General features: G+C 36.3%; 2 protein-coding genes across 2 annotated transcripts; both read left to right on the forward strand.

Moving 5' to 3' along the window:
- Positions 1-2: 2 nt before the first annotated feature.
- Positions 3-2,325, forward strand: LOC133878126 (pentatricopeptide repeat-containing protein At5g59600). The gene has a single exon (XM_062316633.1). It carries the CDS (start codon positions 13-15, stop codon positions 1,687-1,689), a length of 1,677 nt encoding a protein of 558 aa, XP_062172617.1. The 5' UTR covers positions 3-12; the 3' UTR covers positions 1,690-2,325.
- A 7,569-nt stretch (positions 2,326-9,894) lies between these two features.
- Positions 9,895-19,070, forward strand: LOC133878354 (pumilio homolog 2-like). The gene is made up of 9 exons (XM_062316877.1): positions 9,895-11,115; positions 13,150-14,711; positions 14,809-14,950; positions 15,045-15,152; positions 15,695-15,907; positions 16,004-16,114; positions 16,908-17,102; positions 18,162-18,336; positions 18,546-19,070. The coding sequence occupies exons 1-9, from the start codon at positions 10,471-10,473 to the stop codon at positions 18,581-18,583; spliced, it is 3,189 nt and encodes a 1,062-aa protein (XP_062172861.1). The 5' UTR covers positions 9,895-10,470; the 3' UTR covers positions 18,584-19,070.
- Positions 19,071-19,689: the final 619 nt, after the last annotated feature.

The raw sequence follows: 19,689 nt of genomic DNA on the forward strand, positions 1-19,689 counted from the left end.
TTATACACTAAAATGGTATATGCTTCCTCCACGCGTCTGCACCCTCTTACATCAAAGCCACAGCTTTCAACTTTCCTTAGGCCCCACAACAAAACACCCATTTTCTACCGCACATATCAAACATCACCCGGCGCCTACGATGAACTCATGGAGATGTACGATGATGGTCGAGAGTTGCACTCGGGAAAAAAACTCCACGCTCACTTCATCATCACTGGCTTGGCTCGTTTAACTCGTTTTGCCGCCAAGCTCGTTGCCTTCTACGCGGGATGTGGAGAACCGTCCTATGCTCGCAAACTGTTCGACCAAATTCCCGCAACAAATCTACGCCGCTGGATCGTCCTTATCGGGGCCTACGCACAACACGGCTTTTATGATGAGGCTCTGGGTCTGTTCCGTGAGATGCAGGAGCAAGGCCTGAGGCCCAACGCGTTTGTCATTCCCAGCATTCTCAAAGCCTGTGGGCGCGTCTCAGATGGGGAAACCGGGGAGAAAATACATAGCGTAGTTTTGAAATGCTCGTTTGAGTCCGATGCTTTTGTTAGGAGTGCGTTGATTGATATGTACTCAAAATGCGGTCGAATTGAAAAGGCGAGGCGAGTGTACGATGAAATGGTTGAGCAGGATTTGGTGGCTTTGAACGCTATGGTTTCGGGCTATGCTCAACATGGGTTTGCCAAAGAAGCGTTGGACTTGGTGGAAAAGATGCAGGCTTTAGGAGTGAAGCCTAACGTGGTGACTTGGAACACCTTAATTGCGGGGTTTTCGCATAGGGGTGATGAAGTAATGGTCTCTGAACTTTTTAATTTGATGCGCAGCAACGGGGTTGAGCCTGATGTGGTATCTTGGACTTCGGTTATATCAGGGTTTGTGCAGAACTTTCGAAATGAGGAGGCGTTTGCTACTTTTAGAAAGCTGTTGGATTATGGGTTCTATCCAAAGTCGGCTACAATAAGCAGTCTCTTGCCTGCATGTGCAACTGAGGCCAATGTGAGGCGTGGGAAGGAGATTCATGGGTATGCACTGGTGATTGGAGTTGGAGATGATATATTTGTAAGGAGCGCCCTTGTTGACATGTATGCAAAATGCGGTTTTATAGCCGAAGCAAGGAATTTGTTCGATCGGATGTCTAAGAGGAACATAGTTACTTGGAATTCAATGATATTTGGGTACGCTAATCATGGGTATTGCAATGAAGCAATTGAGCTTTTCAATCAGATGGAGAAGGAAGAGGGAAAGAAGCTTGATCATCTGACTTTCACAGCGGTTCTCACAGCATGTAGCCATGCTGGGTTGGTTGAACTCGGACAAAGTCTGTTTCACTTGATGCAAGAAAAGTATGGGATTGTTCCAAGATTAGAGCATTATGCATGCATGGTGGATCTTCTTGGTAGAGCAGGAAAACTTGCTGAAGCTTATGATGTGATTATGAGAATGCCAGTTGAACCTGATTTATTTGTATGGGGTGCATTATTAGGGGCATGTAGGAATTATGGGAATGTTGATCTTGCCAAAGTAGCAGCTAAGCATTTGTCAGAGCTTGAACCTGACAATGCAGGAAACAATTTACTGTTGTCAAATTTGTATGCTGATGCTGGGAGTTGGGGAAATGTTGCAAGGTTGAAGACGACAATGAAGAAAAGGAAGTTGAGAAAATTTCCAGGGTGCAGTTGGGTTGAGGCAATCTGACACATAGGCATCACTTTACAAGAAGCTGTATAAATCTTCAGCCAGAACAGAAGGAAATCTTGGGGTATGTTGCAAGTGATCATTAGCCTCGTGCTAAAGTTTGCTCCCCTCTGAATCTTTTTACAGATTTGCTTTTTGGTTATCCATGCTTTGAGTTGTCACGACTGCTTTCAAATGAAATCTGTGAGCTGACTCTTGTGGACAATCAATCCTCTGCAACCAAATTGAAGATGCAAGACAAGAGGAGTCATTTAAGAATTACCTCAAGGTGTTGGGGGATGAAGAAGTCGACGGTAGAAAGACAGAAAAACTCGAGAAACAAAAAAAAAATAGCAGGGAAAAATTTTGAAGGATAGAGGAGCATGAATTTCTTCTACAATGTTTGATGAGCCAGCAGTGGTCATTTGAGATTATAGCAATAGGAGTCGCTGAGCCGCTGTTCTAATTTATTTCGAGACTGCCAAATACATTTCTATAACTTTGTGATTATACATGTTAGAACTTGTAATTCAAAATTTTCATTTTAATATTTCAACATGATTCACAATAATTGAATGATCTATAGACAGAAGCCTAATAAAAATGCAAATTCGTGAAACGGCATCTAGCAGTGAGCTATTGTTGTTTAGAAACCAACCAAAACTCATAAAAAGTTCAATTCAGTGATTATTTATTAAGCTTCAGTCCGACATGCTTTTCAAGCACAAGCAGCACCAAACACAACCATTTCTTTAGCATGACTGATTAGGGGTGGTGGGATTCACCAAGGGGACCTTTCCCCCTTCAGAGGCCCATCTTCAGATATCATATGTTTGGGTCTTGTATAGCCCATCTTAACATGGACTTAACCACCTCGGCTCACTGAGTAACACTACTCACTACTTTCCTAACCCTTTGAGCTTACTTAAGACACTATAGGCAGCCCAACCATGATCCGCTTCAACCCAGTATTTAGGGTGGGCTGGGCTCATATTTTTGTAAAGCATGGCTGATATAAGAGTTTTTCTTTTCTTTTCTTTTTTGAAGGGAGGCTGATATAGGAGTTGATAGACTATAATGTTTAATTAATTATATGATATAAATATGTGACTGTGGATGTAAATAGATTGTAATGTTTTAGTACTCTAATCAAATTTGTGAATAATTTCTTTAATTAAAAAAAAAAAAAAAAAAAAAAAAAAAAATTATAGCGTTTTTCGCAGTGAGTGAAATGTCAAAGCATAGTAATAATGCCGCGTAATTTTTAGGGAAAATTGCACCGTTAGTCCCAGTGGTATGCCATAATTATTTTTTACTCTCTATGGTTTAAAAAGTTACTGGGAGGTCCTCGTGATATGCAATAATTACAAATTGATCCCTGGCGTCAAATTCTATTAAAATTTTTAACAGATTTCGTCAAATGTCACGTCAGCGACACGTGTCCATCTTAATAAAAAAATATAAATTTATTAAAAATAAATAAAAATACTTATTTAAAAAAAAAAAAAAAAAAAACAACTGAACGGGTGGCCTGGCCGCCCCCAGCCACTGGGGGTGGCGCGCAGCCACCCCCAAGCTACAGGGGGTGGCCTTCGATGGCCACCCCTGGATCTTCCAGGGGTGGCCTTTCGAGCCACCCCCGGCCACTGGGGGTGGCCCCGCGCCACCCCCAGTGGCCTGGGGTGGCCATCGGGCCACCCCCTGTGGCTTGGGGGTGGGCGCGCGCCGCCCCCTGCAGCCTCTGGGGGTGGCGCGCGGCCACCCCCAGTGGCTGGGGGCGGCCAAGCCACCCCTTCACCCCCAAAGGGGTGGCCAAGCCACCCGTTCAGTTTTCTTTTTTTTGAATTTTTTTTTTTTAAAAAAAAATAATAATAAGTATTTTTATTTATTTTTTAATAAATTTATATTTTTTTTATTAAGATGGCGACACGTGTCGCTGACGTAGCATTTGACGGAATCTGTTAAAAAATTTAACAGAATTTGACGCTAGGGATCGATTTGTAATTATTGCATACCACGAGGACCTACCAGTAACTTTTTAAATCATAGGGAGTAAAAAATAATTATGGCATACCACAAGGACCAACGGTGCAATTTTTCCTAATTTTTATTACATCATTAACCTAGGGCATTACACTAGCACTTATTAATTCATTCTAATTGGCCATAAAAGTACCCATTTAGAAATACATACTCGAAAACCCATGATCTTGGGTCAAGGTGATAAAGTCCAAATCACGAGTCCCAACCTAGGTGGAGGGAGGGAACCCATGTAGTTCGACCAGCCATGCTAGTACAATGTCTACACGGAAAACGCCAGGATCGGGGCACAGTGAACATCCACCCCACAGTTACATCCATAACCTGCAAACGAATGTAGAATCCAACACGACACTTAATTATGGCCATAATCTTCAAGTACGCAAAGAAGTCGACATCATGCCTAGTCAGGGTTGTGCCCCATTAGCAAACGACACCTGGCCAAGACTATACCCTGTCAGTGGATGCCCCACATAAGGCAAGGATTCACAACCATTTAAGGTACAACACATACAAACACTTGTAGTCTTGTACATTCTCACATACAAAATCATTTATGAAAAATCCCCTAGCTTTCTTAAAACAATTCGTCATATTCTCTTTACTAACTTAAGCATCATAGAGTTCTTATGCTGGTCAATCCTAACATATCTTTGATTGTTTCTTCCTATCTTGTTGGCATTCATTGGCAAAATCCAACCATGCGTTCAATTGTATCATATTCTCTTTGTTAACTTAAGCATCAGAGAGTTTTCCCATCGACCAATCCCGACAAAACTCCAACTATTTCTTCATATCTCGCAAGCGTCCCAATCTGACCGTACGATCAATTTCATCATCAATATTGTTCAATAAGAAATGATAAAAATGAGTTTAGAAGGGTCAAACGGATAGAAATCCAAAATTCGAACTTAAATCTTAATTATATACGTTTGTAAAGTTACAAAACTTAAGAGACTAGAAGAAGTAAATGAATCTTTTGCTGCAAGATGATCTAGAAAAGCACATAAACACCCTCTTAGGCAGAGCATCCAAAGAGATAATGTTCCACGTGCTACACCATTCATTCGCTCAAAAGCAGAGCATCACAATTCACAGGGGTTGGTGGTTTTTTACACCCAAAGATTTTATTATTATTATTATTTTGGCCAATTTTGACATCAAATATCAACCTACAAGGATCGAGAAACAGACCCTTTTTGGAAAGTATTCCTTTAAAAGCAATTTTCTGGTATTGAAACAAGTATTCCATTGTTAAAAGAAGATTTGTTTGAGTTTCCTTGTTGATGTAGACACCTTAAATTAGCTCTTATCTTTTTATCAACCATTGCATGTCGTTTATTAAAAAAAATACTTAGACCTTCAAATGTTATATACAACCACATGTTTATTCCATCTTTTTTTATGCAATTTTTTTCTTTTTTGTGAATGGGTGTTTTTAGAAGATAAATGCTAGAAACTACATTTTGTATCCCTTAAATTTATTTTTTATTTTTTTTTAATAATGGGGTATTTAAGGGTAAAGGGTTGGTCGGTACTTGATTGGGCTTCGGGGCTGTTTTATTTTGCTTTCAAAAATACATTTTCATTTGATATAAAGGTGTAGAGAGTTTTTAGGTCGGGTCAATATTTGAAAAGTATTTTGTATTTTGAATAATTTGTTAGTGGTCCAGAAAAAAAATTGGATTGTTCGGTAAACTTTTGTGTAGTTATTTTTATTTTTCAAATGCTGAAAACCCTTTCTTTTCAAATTTCAGTTAATTATAGAGATTTTCAAATGTAATCTCTTTCCCTAACACACTTTTTAAAACAAACTCAAAAACTGTTAAAAAGTAATTTAATATAGTATTTTTTAAAGGTTGGAGATTGTTAATGTACTTTTTTTTTTCCTAGTGTAATAATTGTATTGGGCAACTGATTACGTGTATGAAAAATAAAAAATTAGGAGAAATGATCCCTACACTCATTTCTCACAACAGCCCCACAACAAACTGATGTGGCTGGTAATATTTTATTATTTTTTTACAAAAAGAAAACAAAAAAAATAATAAAATATTACCAACCATGTCAGCTTGTTGTAGGACTGTTGTGAAAAATGAGTGTAGGAATCATTTCTCAAAAATTAGAGTTGGGCCGTGCTATAGCCACTTGATGGCTGTTGCCATCGCGGAGCTCGTTTGGGTGTTTTATTTTTTTGTATTATATTTTTCTATATTTAAAATTGTGAATACTGATGAAAATTATTTTTTAAAATTATGTTTTGATAGTTTAAAGAATTTGAAACAAAATTAGAAAAAAATGTTTGGGAGTGTAAATTGAATTAAATATAATTGAAAATATATATATAATTTTTTATTATTATTATGAGGGTGGCTGAGTGGCAGAGCCACCCCCGAAAATTAGCCACCCTTGGGTTTTATTTATTTATTTTTTCTCGTTATTTTATTATTATTTTTGAGTTAGGTTAATGTTTTTTGAATTTGGTTAAAAATGGGTCGGATAAAATTTCAATACAAATTGAACTTAAAAAACCAACCCAAACGACTTTTTCAAATACAATCAAATATAATTCAATTCGAGTAATATTTTTTACACAGTTTTTGCACAATTCTAACTAATTTTTTTTTTTATTATTTTTTTTATGATCAATTATTAAATTTGTTTTTCTACATGTGGGTCCTAAATATTCAATTGTTAATCTTAAAAAAAATTGTTAGAGTTATGTAAAAATTATGTAAAAATTGTAATAAAAAAAAAAAAAAAAACATTACTCAATTCAATATAACATAACATGCCTTTAAAGAGGTTGGTGTCACTTCAACTGTTAGAATCGGCAACATAACTGTAGTCTACCTATCTTTGACTAAAATGGTTCAAAGAATAACTGTTTTAGTTGAAAAAACATTGTAGAAGTGTTTTAGTTGAAGTATATTAATTACCCAACTAATTGTATGGCTAAATAGCATGAATAAAATGTACTTTTCATAATTAATTAATTATTTGTTACGAGATATATATATATATATATATATGTGCAATTTGTGTGACCACCGAAAGAAGGAAAAGACAATGAAAATTATTTTAAGTGTTTTTGTTTTAAATTATTTGTTAATATTTTTATTTGAAAAATAAAAAATAAAAAACTTTTTTTTTTTCATGATATAACACACATATTAAAGGGCATTTTATACTTGGTATACTAAAGTGTATGAATAATGTTACATTTACAAGTCTTTTTACAACTTTTGGCATGTGATTATATGTAATTAGACTTAAAAATTGTAAGCATTTAACACTCTCTAACACCTTCATATTACATGTTAACACGTGCCATAAATTATAAAAAAACGTTGTAAAAAAGCTATAATTTAACAAGTTGATATATGTTATATATTCTATACTGGATTTCACTTTTTTTTTTTTAAAAAAAAAAAAAAAAAAAAAAACTATCTAGATCATAACAATATCATAAAATAAAACAATTTGTATTTTGTTTTTGACTAATGCTATTATACTACAGTTAAACTCACAATTATCTTATAATGCAGATGTAACAGTTTCAACAAATTCTTAATTTTAATTTTTGTTAACAAGGACGGATTAAAGATTTAGTTGAGAAATTGCTACAGTAATATTGCTGGATAATTATGAAATTAAAATATAGTTTCTAACATGACTCTTTATTTATTACTCTCTTAACAAGTATGACAAAAATAATTAGCACTTCCCCGACCTCTTCCAAACTTCTCCATAATGCAACTTAATCTTATAAACTTTTCCCCATCTTGGCATCTTAACTTAGAACAACAAAATTTCAACGTTAATACTCATTTATGTGAAGATATAGTTCATTTTCACGTTAAGAGTTATTTAGTTGTTTTAAATATTTTTTTCGTCTGAGTTTAGAGATGATTTAGGTAGAGCTGATAAATTGAAACTGTTGTGGCATATTTTTGGACGGTCAGACGATGGGTCGTTGAAAAAAAAAGAATACTTGCAAAACAAGTTAAAAATTATCGGGATGGCATCGGCCAGAAGGAGGGCCGACAGGAAGCCTTTAATAGTTAAGTCAATATTTTCCTTTAAGGAAAAACCGGAACGGAGAATGGAAAATGGATAATAATTAGCTACAAATCAGTCTAATAAAGTGATATGTGTTCTTAAAGCATGTCAGAAGCACTTACTTTTTTAATAATGTTATTAAAAAAATGATAGTTTATTACCCAAAAACACAACTATTGATTTTTTAAAAAAGAAAACACAAAACCGTACCCCAATTCATTTACATAGTTTTGTGATTTTTTATTTAATAATAATAATAATAAAAATTAATATTTATATCAATAGTTATGTTATGAGGTGACAACATATCACATCTCATTAAAAAAATATGTACTTCCCACACGTTAAGACACATTAAAAGACACATGTCCCTTAATTAAATTAGTTTATAGCTAATTTTTATTTGTGGAAAAGATAATGTGCAATGTGTCCCTATTAATTTGAGAGGCTCGTTGTTCAACAAGAGACAATATTAATGTGAATAGTTTTTTTTTTTCTTCTTTTTATTTTTTTTGGATTTATGACTTTTCATGTGGAGAAGATCGCGATGTGGTCGGCTGCAATTGCCTGATTATTTTTCATATAAAGGCAGCATGAATGATCCTATAGTAGTTGTTTTATACATTCCAAATAATATAACTTTAAAAGATAAGTCGAGTTTATACTTAGTTTGTTTGGGCGTAAAATATTTAAAAATATTTTATATATTTTTTAGTGTTTGGTGCAACTGAAAATTATGGTCAACAAAAATTATTTTCAGTTTGACCGTAAAAGCCTATTTAATTTTTGAAAAACGATTTACGATTTTAAAAACTTTAAATCATTTTATAGATTTAAACTATTCATCTTGTAGGTACGTTTGTGGGAATCCACCATTGTCGGACATTGAAGTTTGTTAGTAGTTCGAATCTATTGTCGAAGGTTCCTAAATTTTGATATCCGATTACCGGATTCCGACGTCAGCGACCACTGCTGGATTTTGGCAAAACAAGTTGGAATCTGGCCAGTGCCAAAATATGACACTAGTTTGCCAGAATCCGGCAACATTTGAATCCGTCGTTGGATTCTGGAGACCATATTCCACCTAAATTGAACGGAATTCGGCAACACTGTGCCAGATTCCGACTTGTTTAGTCGAAATTCGGCACAAATTGCGAGATTTCGACGAAACTAGCTGAAATATGGCTATACCGTACCAGATTCCGACCAATTTAGCTTGAATCTAGTCATTGCCGCTGAATTATGGCTTTTATCGCCGAAATCTAACAACAGTAGTCGAAATCCGATAAAAGTGGCAGAAATTCTGCTGGCCAGTAATGAAATCTCGTCACCTGTAATTTTTCACTGTTGATGGTTTTTTCGTACGAGCCAAACGCTGAAAAATATTTTACGTCGAAATAAACGGAGCATTAATGTAAGTGCTAAAAGAGTGGTACTTCGTAAAAAAAAAAAAATTGTCACACACATATATTTCTACATTATAGCAAATTAGTTATTTAATATCCTAAATGGCTAAATTAATCATATGAAATTATACAACCAGCCATTGCAATTCGGAATATAACCCACATCATATCTATTAAAATTGTAGCATGTTTCCGAAGGAGTTAGAAATAATTTTCTTTAAAAAATGCTTATTTTCACTTTGTAAATACGCTTTATTTTTCAGAAAACTAAAAAACAATTTTTTTGTCAAAACATTTTTACAATATAGAAAACAAGAACGTAATAAAAATATACTCGATTCTCAATTATAACACACTACAATTTTAATATATGTCATTTTTCAAGCATTTTGATATTAAAAAAAAAAAAAAAAAGTCTAAATACCATAATTTAGTCCACACTAGCTCACATTTACTCAGTGAAATGCCCCCATCAAAGCAGCGAATCTAAGGAGCTGACGTGTAAGTCACACATCCCTCTTTTGGGACACGAGCCAGCAACCGAACATCGTTATCTCCCCTCGCCATTTCCCTACAACAGTCGGTTATCACTTGGTCAATTACGCCTAATCTTTAGGAAAATATATGCGAAATAATTATTTCAGATGTTCCGAAAATATAAAATAATAGAAAACCCAAAAAAGGAAAATAATTTAATCACTAATATCACTGTATTTAATCGTCCTTGGCTTTTGCATTGGAACAAAACCCTAAGGGTTCTTGCAAAGGCCCAAATCGCCGCCGGATTGATCTAAGTCGTTCGTGCTAGCTCGCTTGCTCTCTTGGACTCTTTGCTATTTCATCTCGCTCAAACCATTCCTCAGCTCTGACACTGTTTTCTCTAATTTTTCTCGCAACGCTTGTCTTTGACTCCTTGTGTTTGTATTTGTTGTGGGATATTTTTTTATTTTTTGAGAAGTTAAAGTTAATTGTTGTGGGATTTTTTTGGATGTTACACGAAAACATGCTGCGCAAAACTTGGTTTTGGGGAGTCGGTAACTTGGGATTGTGATATGTTTTTTGATGGTTGATTGTATAGTTTTAGAGTTGGGAGTAGGTCTGGTAGTGAAACTTTTGGGTTTTGATTGGGTTGAAAGTGAGAATTTTGGGGTTGTAAATATAGGGGTTAGGATGTTTTGGTGGTAAAGTTTTGATTTTGTGATTGTTTTAGGGTTTAGGGTTTGGTTATGGCAAGTGGGTATTGATCAGCTTGGGGTATTGTTGAGAGGGTGATGATCAATTTGAGGTTTTGAGAATGTTGAGTGAATTGGGACGGAGACCCATGCTTGGTGGTAACGAGGGACCGTTTGAGGATGACTTGGATATGGAGATAGGGATGTTGCTCCGCGAGCAGCGTAGTCGTCAAGAGGCCGATGATCTTGAGCGTGAGCTTAATTTGTATAGAAGTGGCTCAGCTCCTCCAACTGTTGAGGGTTCATTGAGTGCAGTTGGCGGGTTGTTTGGTGGCGGCAGTGGGGGAGGCGGCAGTGGTAGCACCTTTTCGGAGTTTACTGCAAGTAAGAATGGGAATGAGTTTGCTTCTGAGGAGGAGCTGAGGTCTGATCCAGCTTATCTTTCGTACTATTACTCGAATGTGAATCTGAACCCTCGGCTTCCGCCTCCTTTGCTTTCGAAGGAGGATTGGAGGTATGCACAAAGGATGAAAGGGGGGAGTTCAGTGTTGGGTGGGATTGGAGATAGGCGGAAAGTGAATAGGGCCGATGATGGTGGTGGTAGGTCGTTGTTTTCCATGCCGCCAGGTTTTAACACGAGGAAACAAGAGAGTGAGCTTGAGTCCGACAGAGGACGTGGCTCTGCAGAGTGGGGTGGTGATGGACTGATTGGTTTGCCAGGTTTGGGACTCGGAAGCAAACAAAAGAGCCTCGCTGAAATCTTTCAGGTCATTTGCTCTTTTGACTGTTCTGAATTTTGGTCAACTGTCCTGGTCTCTGAGATCATTGTTTTTGTGCAATTATTTGTTGATGGTAGTTTGAGTATCAAAGTATTTTTTTTCCCCTTGGTTTGTCCGTTGTTAACTTTATTGCTTCCTCCATTGATCTTTGACATGAATATATTGCGTATCTTTCCAGGAAACAGTTTATGTGATTGAAAATATAGCTAATTGAACCGTATCTTGGGGACTCAGATGTGTGTCCGCCATGTTGGTTAGAACTTTGGTATTAACTTCTAATTTGTATCTTCACTATAGGCTTTTTTTGATTTTTTTTTGGTAAGTAAACGAAATATCATTAAAAGCGCAAACAGGCTCAACTCATCAAGTAATGTATACACGAGAAACATATAGTTAGAAAGAGAGAACAAGTAAAGAAAATCATTGTATCTTCACCATAGTTACATGATTTGTATCTATGATCAATTTAAAATTCAAAATCTTTTGGAAGTTGTCTGGTACAAATTGATTTTCGTGTAATCAAGAATGGTGTCATGCTGATTGGTAATTTCTTTCAATCAATTGTGTCATCTACACAGAATGAATGTCAGAGTAATAAACTGTTATACTTCAAAAAGTTAGTCTCACATTGAAAAGATGAATTGTCCACATAGAGTGGCTGGATTGTAAAAGAGCTCATGGGTGCTAAGTCTTTAAGTCATATATTGATTCCTTACTAAGTGAGATTGAGTTTTATAAGTGATTTTAGGGAGCTCCAATTGCAACTTTACTAATTCTTTTGTAGTGATAGCGCAGATGTGGCTAGCGCTTTTCCTGGGTTACATAAACAGTTTAATGAGTTCATGCTATCACAAAGCAAGTAAGAAAGTAGCATTTTAAATTTTTCTATACTTACCACTTCCTTTTAATTTGATCATTCAAGAGTTAAGAAGGCTAAAAGACTTATGTTTGAAGTTTACTGGTGATTCTTCTACCTCTGTTATTATTTACCATTCTTTGAATTAAACCACATTGAAGATAGCTAAGAGCTTTATGTTTCTAGCTTGTGTATAAATACTATGCCCTTATCATGTAATTTTACTTTTGTTTTTGGGATTGGCAAACTACACACACACAGTAGGTCTTGAACCCACAATCTCATCCTCCATCTTGTTCTATGTGAGGAGGAAGTTCCATTTGAATTAGAGCTCATTGGCATCTCATGTTACTTTTCTTATTTCCCCATATCTGAATTTTTTGGATTTTGTATGGCTTGTGCTCATGCATTCAGGCCTAGGCCCATATACTCTTGATGAGACTTTGTCATTGTTCATGAACTACTAGAATTTATTTTACATGCAAGTTGAATCCTTTGTTTATGGGAATAATATGAAAAATGATTTGGAAATCATATGGTAGTGAAATTCCACAATTGTAGGAGTTGCCCAGCCTACGTCTATTCATTGACTTGAGTTCCTGATATGTGGAAAGCCAAATGTTCATCTTCACCCCTTTTGGAAATTTTGATGCTTTGATAGTCTTAGGTTAGATTAATATATGTATATTAGGTCCCTATTTTAAACTCATGACACTTTTTCTCTCAATCTTAATCAGATGCGTGCATGTATATTAGGTGCCAATTTGAGTTGGCTACTCTTTTGATTACTTTAGACTTTCACATCTGCCAAAGAATATATCATCCTTTCTATTCAAGGATGATTGTTAACCATGAATTTTTATTTTGAATCTCTTCTTCTACTCTTTGCTATTGGTTATAGTAAGACCTTTCTCAATTTTCTGTGTTCAACGTAGTAATGTTATTGAACCATCTGTTTCATTAGTTTTGTTGTGGAGACATATGCCTTCTGAACCGAAATTATTGAACTGCTGTTCTTTGTTTGCATGTATATCTTGCTTGTTACCATCAAGTTTGGTATGGCCATTGTTACACTGATGTGCAAGTTCTTCCTTGTTTGAATAGTTTACTCTTTTTTGTTTCCCTTATTTTTTCGTTTGGTGATTTAGATTTTAGTATCTGTGCAGGATGACTTGGGACGTGTATCTCCTGTTACTGGACTTCCATCTCGTCCAGCCAGCCGTAATGCTTTTGATGAGAATGTTGAAACGGTAGGATCCGCTGAAGCAGAGCTAGCTCATTTGCGCCGTGAATTGAAAACTTCTGATGCTTTACGAACTGGGGCAAATGGTCAGGGCTCATCTGTTGTCCAAAATATGGGGCCTCCTTCTTCGTATACTTATGCTGCTGCTCTAGGAGCTTCCTTGTCAAGAAGCAACACTCCAGATCCACAACTTGTTGCTAGGGCTCCTAGCCCTTGCCCTACTCCTATTGGAGGAGGCAGAACCGGCACATCTGAAAAAAGAGGCATTACTAGTCCGAACTCATTTAATGGTGTCTCATCTAGCATCACTGAGTCTGCAGATCTGGTAGCTGCTTTATCTGGCATGAACTTGTCAACAAATGGTGTGCTGGATGATGAAAACCGTTTGCCATCCCAGATTGAACAGGATGTAGACAATCAACAAAATTATATGTTCAGTTTACATGGTAGTCAGAATCATATCAAGCAACATTCATACCTAAAGAAGTCAGAAACTGGGCATTTACATATGCCTTCTGTTCCTCAATCAGCAAAAGTATCTTACTCTGATTCGGGTAAGATTAATGGGCCTGGGTCAGACCTGAACATCTCGTCCTCGGATAGGCATGTGGAACTGCAAAAGTCTGCTCTTTCTTCTAATAATTCGTTCTTAAAAGGATCTACTAATGGTGGAGTTGGCTTAACTGCTCAGTATCAGAATGTAGACGGTACAAATTCGTCATTTACTAACTATGGTTTGAATAGTTACAACATAAATCCAGCTTTGGCTTCCATGATGGCTAACCAACTTGGAACTGGTAATCTGCCACACTTGTTCGAAAATGTTGCTGCAGCATCTGCTATGGGAGCCCCTGGGATGGACTCGAGAGTTCTTGCAGGGGGTTTGCCTTCTGGAGCTGCTGCATCTGAAGCACATAATCTTGGTAGAATGGGCAACCAAATGGCAGGGAGTGCTGTTCAGGCACCATTTGTTGATCCAATGTATCTTCAGTACTTGAGGTCATCTGAGTATGCAGCACAGTTTGCTGCTCTCAATGATCCCTCTATGGATAGGAACTACTTAGGTAACTCATACATGAATTTACTAGAGCTCCAGAAAGCTTATCTGGGGTCTCTTCTGTCCCCTCAGAAGTCTCAGTACGGTCTTCCATTAGGCAGTAAATCTGGTGGGTCTAATCATCATGGTTATTACGGAAATCCTGCATTTGGTGTTGGCATGTCTTATCCTGGAAGTCCAATGGCAGGTTCTGTTATTCCTAACTCTCCAGTTGGACCTGGTAGTCCTATAAGGCATAATGAGCTGAACATGCGTTTTCCTTCTGGCATGAGGAACTTAGCCGGGGGTATCATGGGACCCTGGCACCTTGATGCAGCCGGAATGAACATGGATGAAAGCTTTGCGTCCTCGCTTCTAGAAGAGTTTAAGAGCAATAAAACTAAGTGTTTTGAACTTTCTGAAATTGCTGGTCACGTTGTTGTGTTCAGGTATGTCCTGCTTAAAGATTTTGTTGTGGACTATTGTTATAGTACAAATTCTGAACTCTGAAGTTGCTTTCTGTGGTTTTCTATCTTTTATGAGCAGTGCGGATCAGTATGGGAGCCGATTTATTCAACAGAAACTTGAAACAGCTACAATAGATGAGAAAAACATGGTTTATCAGGAAATCATGCCCCAAGCTCTTGCTTTAATGACTGATGTGTTTGGTAATTATGTTGTTCAGAAGGTAACCAACATTTTACTTTTTTGCAGACAAATTTAGTTGTGCTTTTAATACTCTTTAGTGGATTTATTGAGTAACACTTGATAGTTGAATACAGTTTTTTGAGCATGGACTTCCAACCCAGAGAAGGGAATTGGCCAACAAGCTTTTTGGTCATGTACTGACACTTAGCCTTCAAATGTATGGTTGTCGAGTGATCCAGAAGGTATCAATAATTTTTTGACTTGGCAGCATTTTCATGTTATTATCTCGTGCAAAGAAATGTTCATTTATGGATCTCTATACTTTATGCTGTGAAAGTCATGCCACTAACACTTTCTCTTCATCTTGGTTTAACTGTTAAATTATTTCTTATGGTAATTTTGATGTAATGATTCTTTCTGATGATGGATTTCATTGGACTCTGCAATTTCGGCCAATTTAGGACTTTTAATCTCTGAAATTTGACTATAATTCTTTTATTGATCAGGGATGCAATATAGTTATTTTGACACAAATGTAGAGCTATTGTATACCCCTTTTAATATGGAGCTTCAGTCATATCTATGGATGTGTTTGAGACTGATATCCCTGTCTCCATGTTTGGCCGTCACTTTCATTATCATGCTGTATGAGTAAGAGAAGCTGTGTTGATCGCTACCATATACAATGATCATTATCTAATTCTCTGATGACTAAAATGATGTGATTATATGAGTGTTTTTAATGGAAGTTTCTGGTGCTAACGTGATTTGTTTAACTGTTCAGGCAATAGAAGTTGTTGATCTGGACCAGAAGATCATAATGGTTGAAGAGCTTGATGGTAATGTCATGCGCTGTGTTCGTGATCAGAATGGGAACCACGTGATTCAGAAATGTATTGAATGTGTTCCTGAAGATGCAATTCACTTTATTGTCTCAACATTCTTTGATCAAGTTGTCACCCTTTCCACCCATCCGTATGGTTGTCGGGTGATACAGGTTGAGAACCTTTTTATTGTTACTGTAGATTTTGATTATCTCGTTTCAACTGTTAAGAACTATAGGTTCTATAAAACAATGTTTTTCATATGGCAGAGGGTACTAGAGCACTGCAATGACCCAAAGACACAAAGTAAAGTTATGGATGAGATTTTAGGAGCTGTTAGCATGCTGGCACAAGATCAGTATGGCAACTATGTTGTTCAGGTTCATGATCTTTACTGTTAGTTTCTGCTCAGAGTCATACATATGCTTCAGTTTATGGGAGTAATATGACTTGTAATTTCATGCTCTTTGTTATATTTGGGCCATGGGTTTCATGTTCTGTGCTGTTTAACAGATGCAGGCTTTCACTTGAGATGATTTGATGTGGTGATAATGGCTTTTAATTTTGTTGCTGTACTTGTTATGCGCCATCCTAACTACTCTTAAGTTCTTCAAGTCTGTTATTTCCATCTATACTGCCGTCTAGCCTTGTGTTCCATTATATAATTCTCCTAAATCTTAGCAATTAAAGTTTCTATTGCTGAAGTCTGTCTACTCTGTTACTTTTCCGTCTTCCCTCTTCTTTTATTGCAAAGCCATTACGGTTTGAAATTCTTTTTCACATCTTCTTTTACTTCAATTGCTAATTGGATTTGGAACCACTGTTGTGTTAAAGTTGTAACATAACATCACCGTGTGTCACTTATTTTTGTGGCCAAGCTTATACTATCAGGAACTCTTGAATTTATTTAGATGTTTGCTCCACAAGTGTTGAAGACTTTGGTATATGTGGAACTCTTGCGTCAGAGGTAGATCATTATTTATGCTCGTGTCTCAGATGCCAGCTCCACTTGTTTCATTTCATGAATAGACACCCCAAAGTTTTCTTTGTAGAATACTGCTTTATAGTTCTAGATGTTCTAAAATTTGGACCTTCCAGATGTGTCTAGTTAGTATAATCTGTTTCAGTTTTCATGGATGCTTCTCTCATTGATCTCTTACATTTTTTTAACAGCACGTGCTGGAGCATGGAAAACCTCATGAACGGTCTGCTATTATCAAAGAATTAGCTGGAAAGATAGTTCAAATGAGTCAACAGAAATTTGCCTCCAATGTTGTGGAGAAGTGTTTAACTTTTGGTGGTCCTTCTGAACGTCAGTTACTAGTTAATGAGATGCTTGGTTCTACTGATGAAAATGAGCCGCTTCAGGTATGTCCTATCTCTACATGCCTTTATATGTGTTGTGCAAGAAGTTTCTGGTTTGTGAACTTGGGGTTTTAGAGTCAGAGTTTCCAAAATGTCCTGTCACCATTATGAATTTTCGTACATGGTGGACATCTAGTTCTTTGCAATCAACTTTTGTATCTTTTAGAGAGGGTATGTAAGCCCCTTGAAATGCCCCTTGAGATGTTACTTTCACATAGGGTGGTGGAATGGTGATATGGTGTGACAAATCTGTTCTTTTTTCTGCGGCAACTGCAGTTTCACTGTGGACTTGCAAAAATATTCTGTTTAACAGGCTCCAGGTTTCCAGAACATGATATCTTTTAGAATCAGAAGCTGTGGATTCCATGATCTCTTGAAAGTTCTGACCTTTGGTTTACGCCTTTTTGAGATGACAGGAAGTAGATCCATGGATGAGAAGATACAATGCTTTTATTGGGCTAACCTGTTTTATTTTTTCTTTTCATGGATTATTTGATGGCTTGAGCTCTGTGATCAGAAAATTGTAGTATTTCCTTTAGTCAAACAAGTGTTGTTTATGTTAAATTACCACTTATTCTAAAATTTTAAATTGATAGGAAGAGGTAAATTTAATCATTTAATCAATACTTTAATACTCCCCTTACGTGTGGGTTCAAACTCTCTTTCAATTGGTGGGGCTTAACATGTGAAATATTTAGCTAAAATGGGGTGAATTGTGGAGTCCAGGTTCGAACTTATGACTTCTGGCTCTGGTACCATATTAAATCACCACTTATCCCAAAAGTTTAACTTAATAGGAAGATATAAAGTTAATCATTTAATTAATACTTTAATAGTTTACAGTTTAGCATCTTGGGCATTAGGTCTGCAATTGATTATGTTGATATAGTTTCATGTCCATTGATTTCTTCATTTAGCTATTCAGCATGTCCTCAAGATAGTAAAATTTTCAGTTGCTCATGGTACCTAATTTTTATTTCTTGCATGATATCTTTGTTATGTATTATTGCTTGCCATTTTTCCTTGTGATCTTTCCTTAGTTATTTCTTGTTTATTATCCAGGCAATGATGAAAGATCAGTTTGCAAACTACGTTGTACAAAAAGTGCTGGAGACATGTGATGACCAGCAACGTGAGCTGATCCTCTCGCGAATAAAAGTTCATTTGAGTGCATTGAAAAAATACACTTACGGAAAGCATATTGTTGCGCGTGTAGAGAAACTTGTTGCTGCTGGGGGTATATATTCTTCCCTAGTTATCTTTGTCTTGAGTTTGTATTTCTATGTACTTGCGTAAAAATGTATTTACTTGTTTTATGTTTGAAATCCATATAGCTTTATCTTCTATTTATTTATTTTCTATTGTTCTAAAAGATTGTAGTTGATTGATCATATAATTCTTCCTTGTTATAAAAGCTTGCTAACTTGTCACCTAAATTGCTTGCAGAAAGGAGAATTGCTGCTCAGTCTCCACACCCTGCTTAGGCAGCATAGGGAAAAAAGTTCTGTACAGCTAACCGAGGCTAGTGTGAGCTTCATCTTTTCCTCTCGTTCAACCCCATGTCTAGAGATATGACTCTTGCCTGTCTATTGAGACAGGTACGAGCCCAACTGGAAATAAAGTTGTTGCGCTTGTGCTGAAAAACTGTACATTGTGTAGTTTAAGGTTTATACATAGAATCAAGCAAGCCGAGGATCAGATGTTGAATGCACCTGATGCCCCCGCAAAGGAGATAAAAGGACTATACGAGTTTTTAAGGGTGTAAAAATTATGAAATGTTGAGGTAGTTTTTCGGGTTAACGCGACTGTACAAATGTTGCCATGTGGAGAGCCGTTTATGTTTAGGTGAGGCCAGAGATACCCTTAATGTATGCTTATTGACATTTTTTCCTTTCACCATTGAGCCACAATTTTCATATGCAGTCAAGCATCTTGTTCTCTCTTTTTTATGAGAATATCTTTTGATGTTGATTCTTGTTTCATTTCACATCTTATATATATTTTTAGAGTAATGCCATCACATGCTCTTTCTCTGATTAGGCTATGTTTGAGGTTTACTTTTCAACTATAGAATCCATGAACGGAAATGTTTTTTGTTTGATTTTCTAGTACGTGAATGGAATATGGCCTTGAAGTACTCCTGTATCAGGCCATAAACCTGATATAGAGGGGTATGAAGCTTTTGATTTTTGACACAGCCATTTCATATTGTCTTGTTTGGTTTAATGGTTTTAAAATTTGCAGTTTGAAAAAATAGATTTCAAAATTTAGTTAATAAAAATGCAAAAAAGTGCAGTTAAAATTATGGTTGGTCTTTAAAATTCTGCATTTTAGATAATGCATCTCTTTACTTGCTTTTGAAAACATAGAACTGTCGTTTTTTATTTTCTTCGAAAATGTTCATTTAGCTTGTGAAGTTGCACCCTTAATTTCAGAAGTGCTGGTAAACTTGATGCCGACCCTTTAAATATAAATTTAAGAGGTCTTAATGACTTTAGAGTTGCTGATTTGAGCCAAAGTTGCCAAGATTGTGCTTCAGTTTGATCAAATTTTGAATTACTCGTTATAATTTTTCTTTTTCAATCCATTC

This window comes from Alnus glutinosa, chromosome 9, assembly GCF_958979055.1.
Source record: "Alnus glutinosa chromosome 9, dhAlnGlut1.1, whole genome shotgun sequence".
Lineage (NCBI taxonomy): Eukaryota > Viridiplantae > Streptophyta > Magnoliopsida > Fagales > Betulaceae > Alnus > Alnus glutinosa.

Coding starts and splice junctions, on each gene's coding strand:
- LOC133878126 (XM_062316633.1), top strand. CDS start 13: ATGGTATATGCTTCCTCCACGCGTCTGCACCCTCTTACATCAAAGCCA.
- LOC133878354 (XM_062316877.1), top strand. CDS start 10,471: ATGTTGAGTGAATTGGGACGGAGACCCATGCTTGGTGGTAACGAGGGA. Junction 14,712..14,808: donor GGTCACGTTGTTGTGTTCAG/GTATGTCCTGCT, acceptor TTTTATGAGCAG/TGCGGATCAGTATGGGAGCC. Junction 14,951..15,044: donor GTAATTATGTTGTTCAGAAG/GTAACCAACATT, acceptor AGTTGAATACAG/TTTTTTGAGCATGGACTTCC.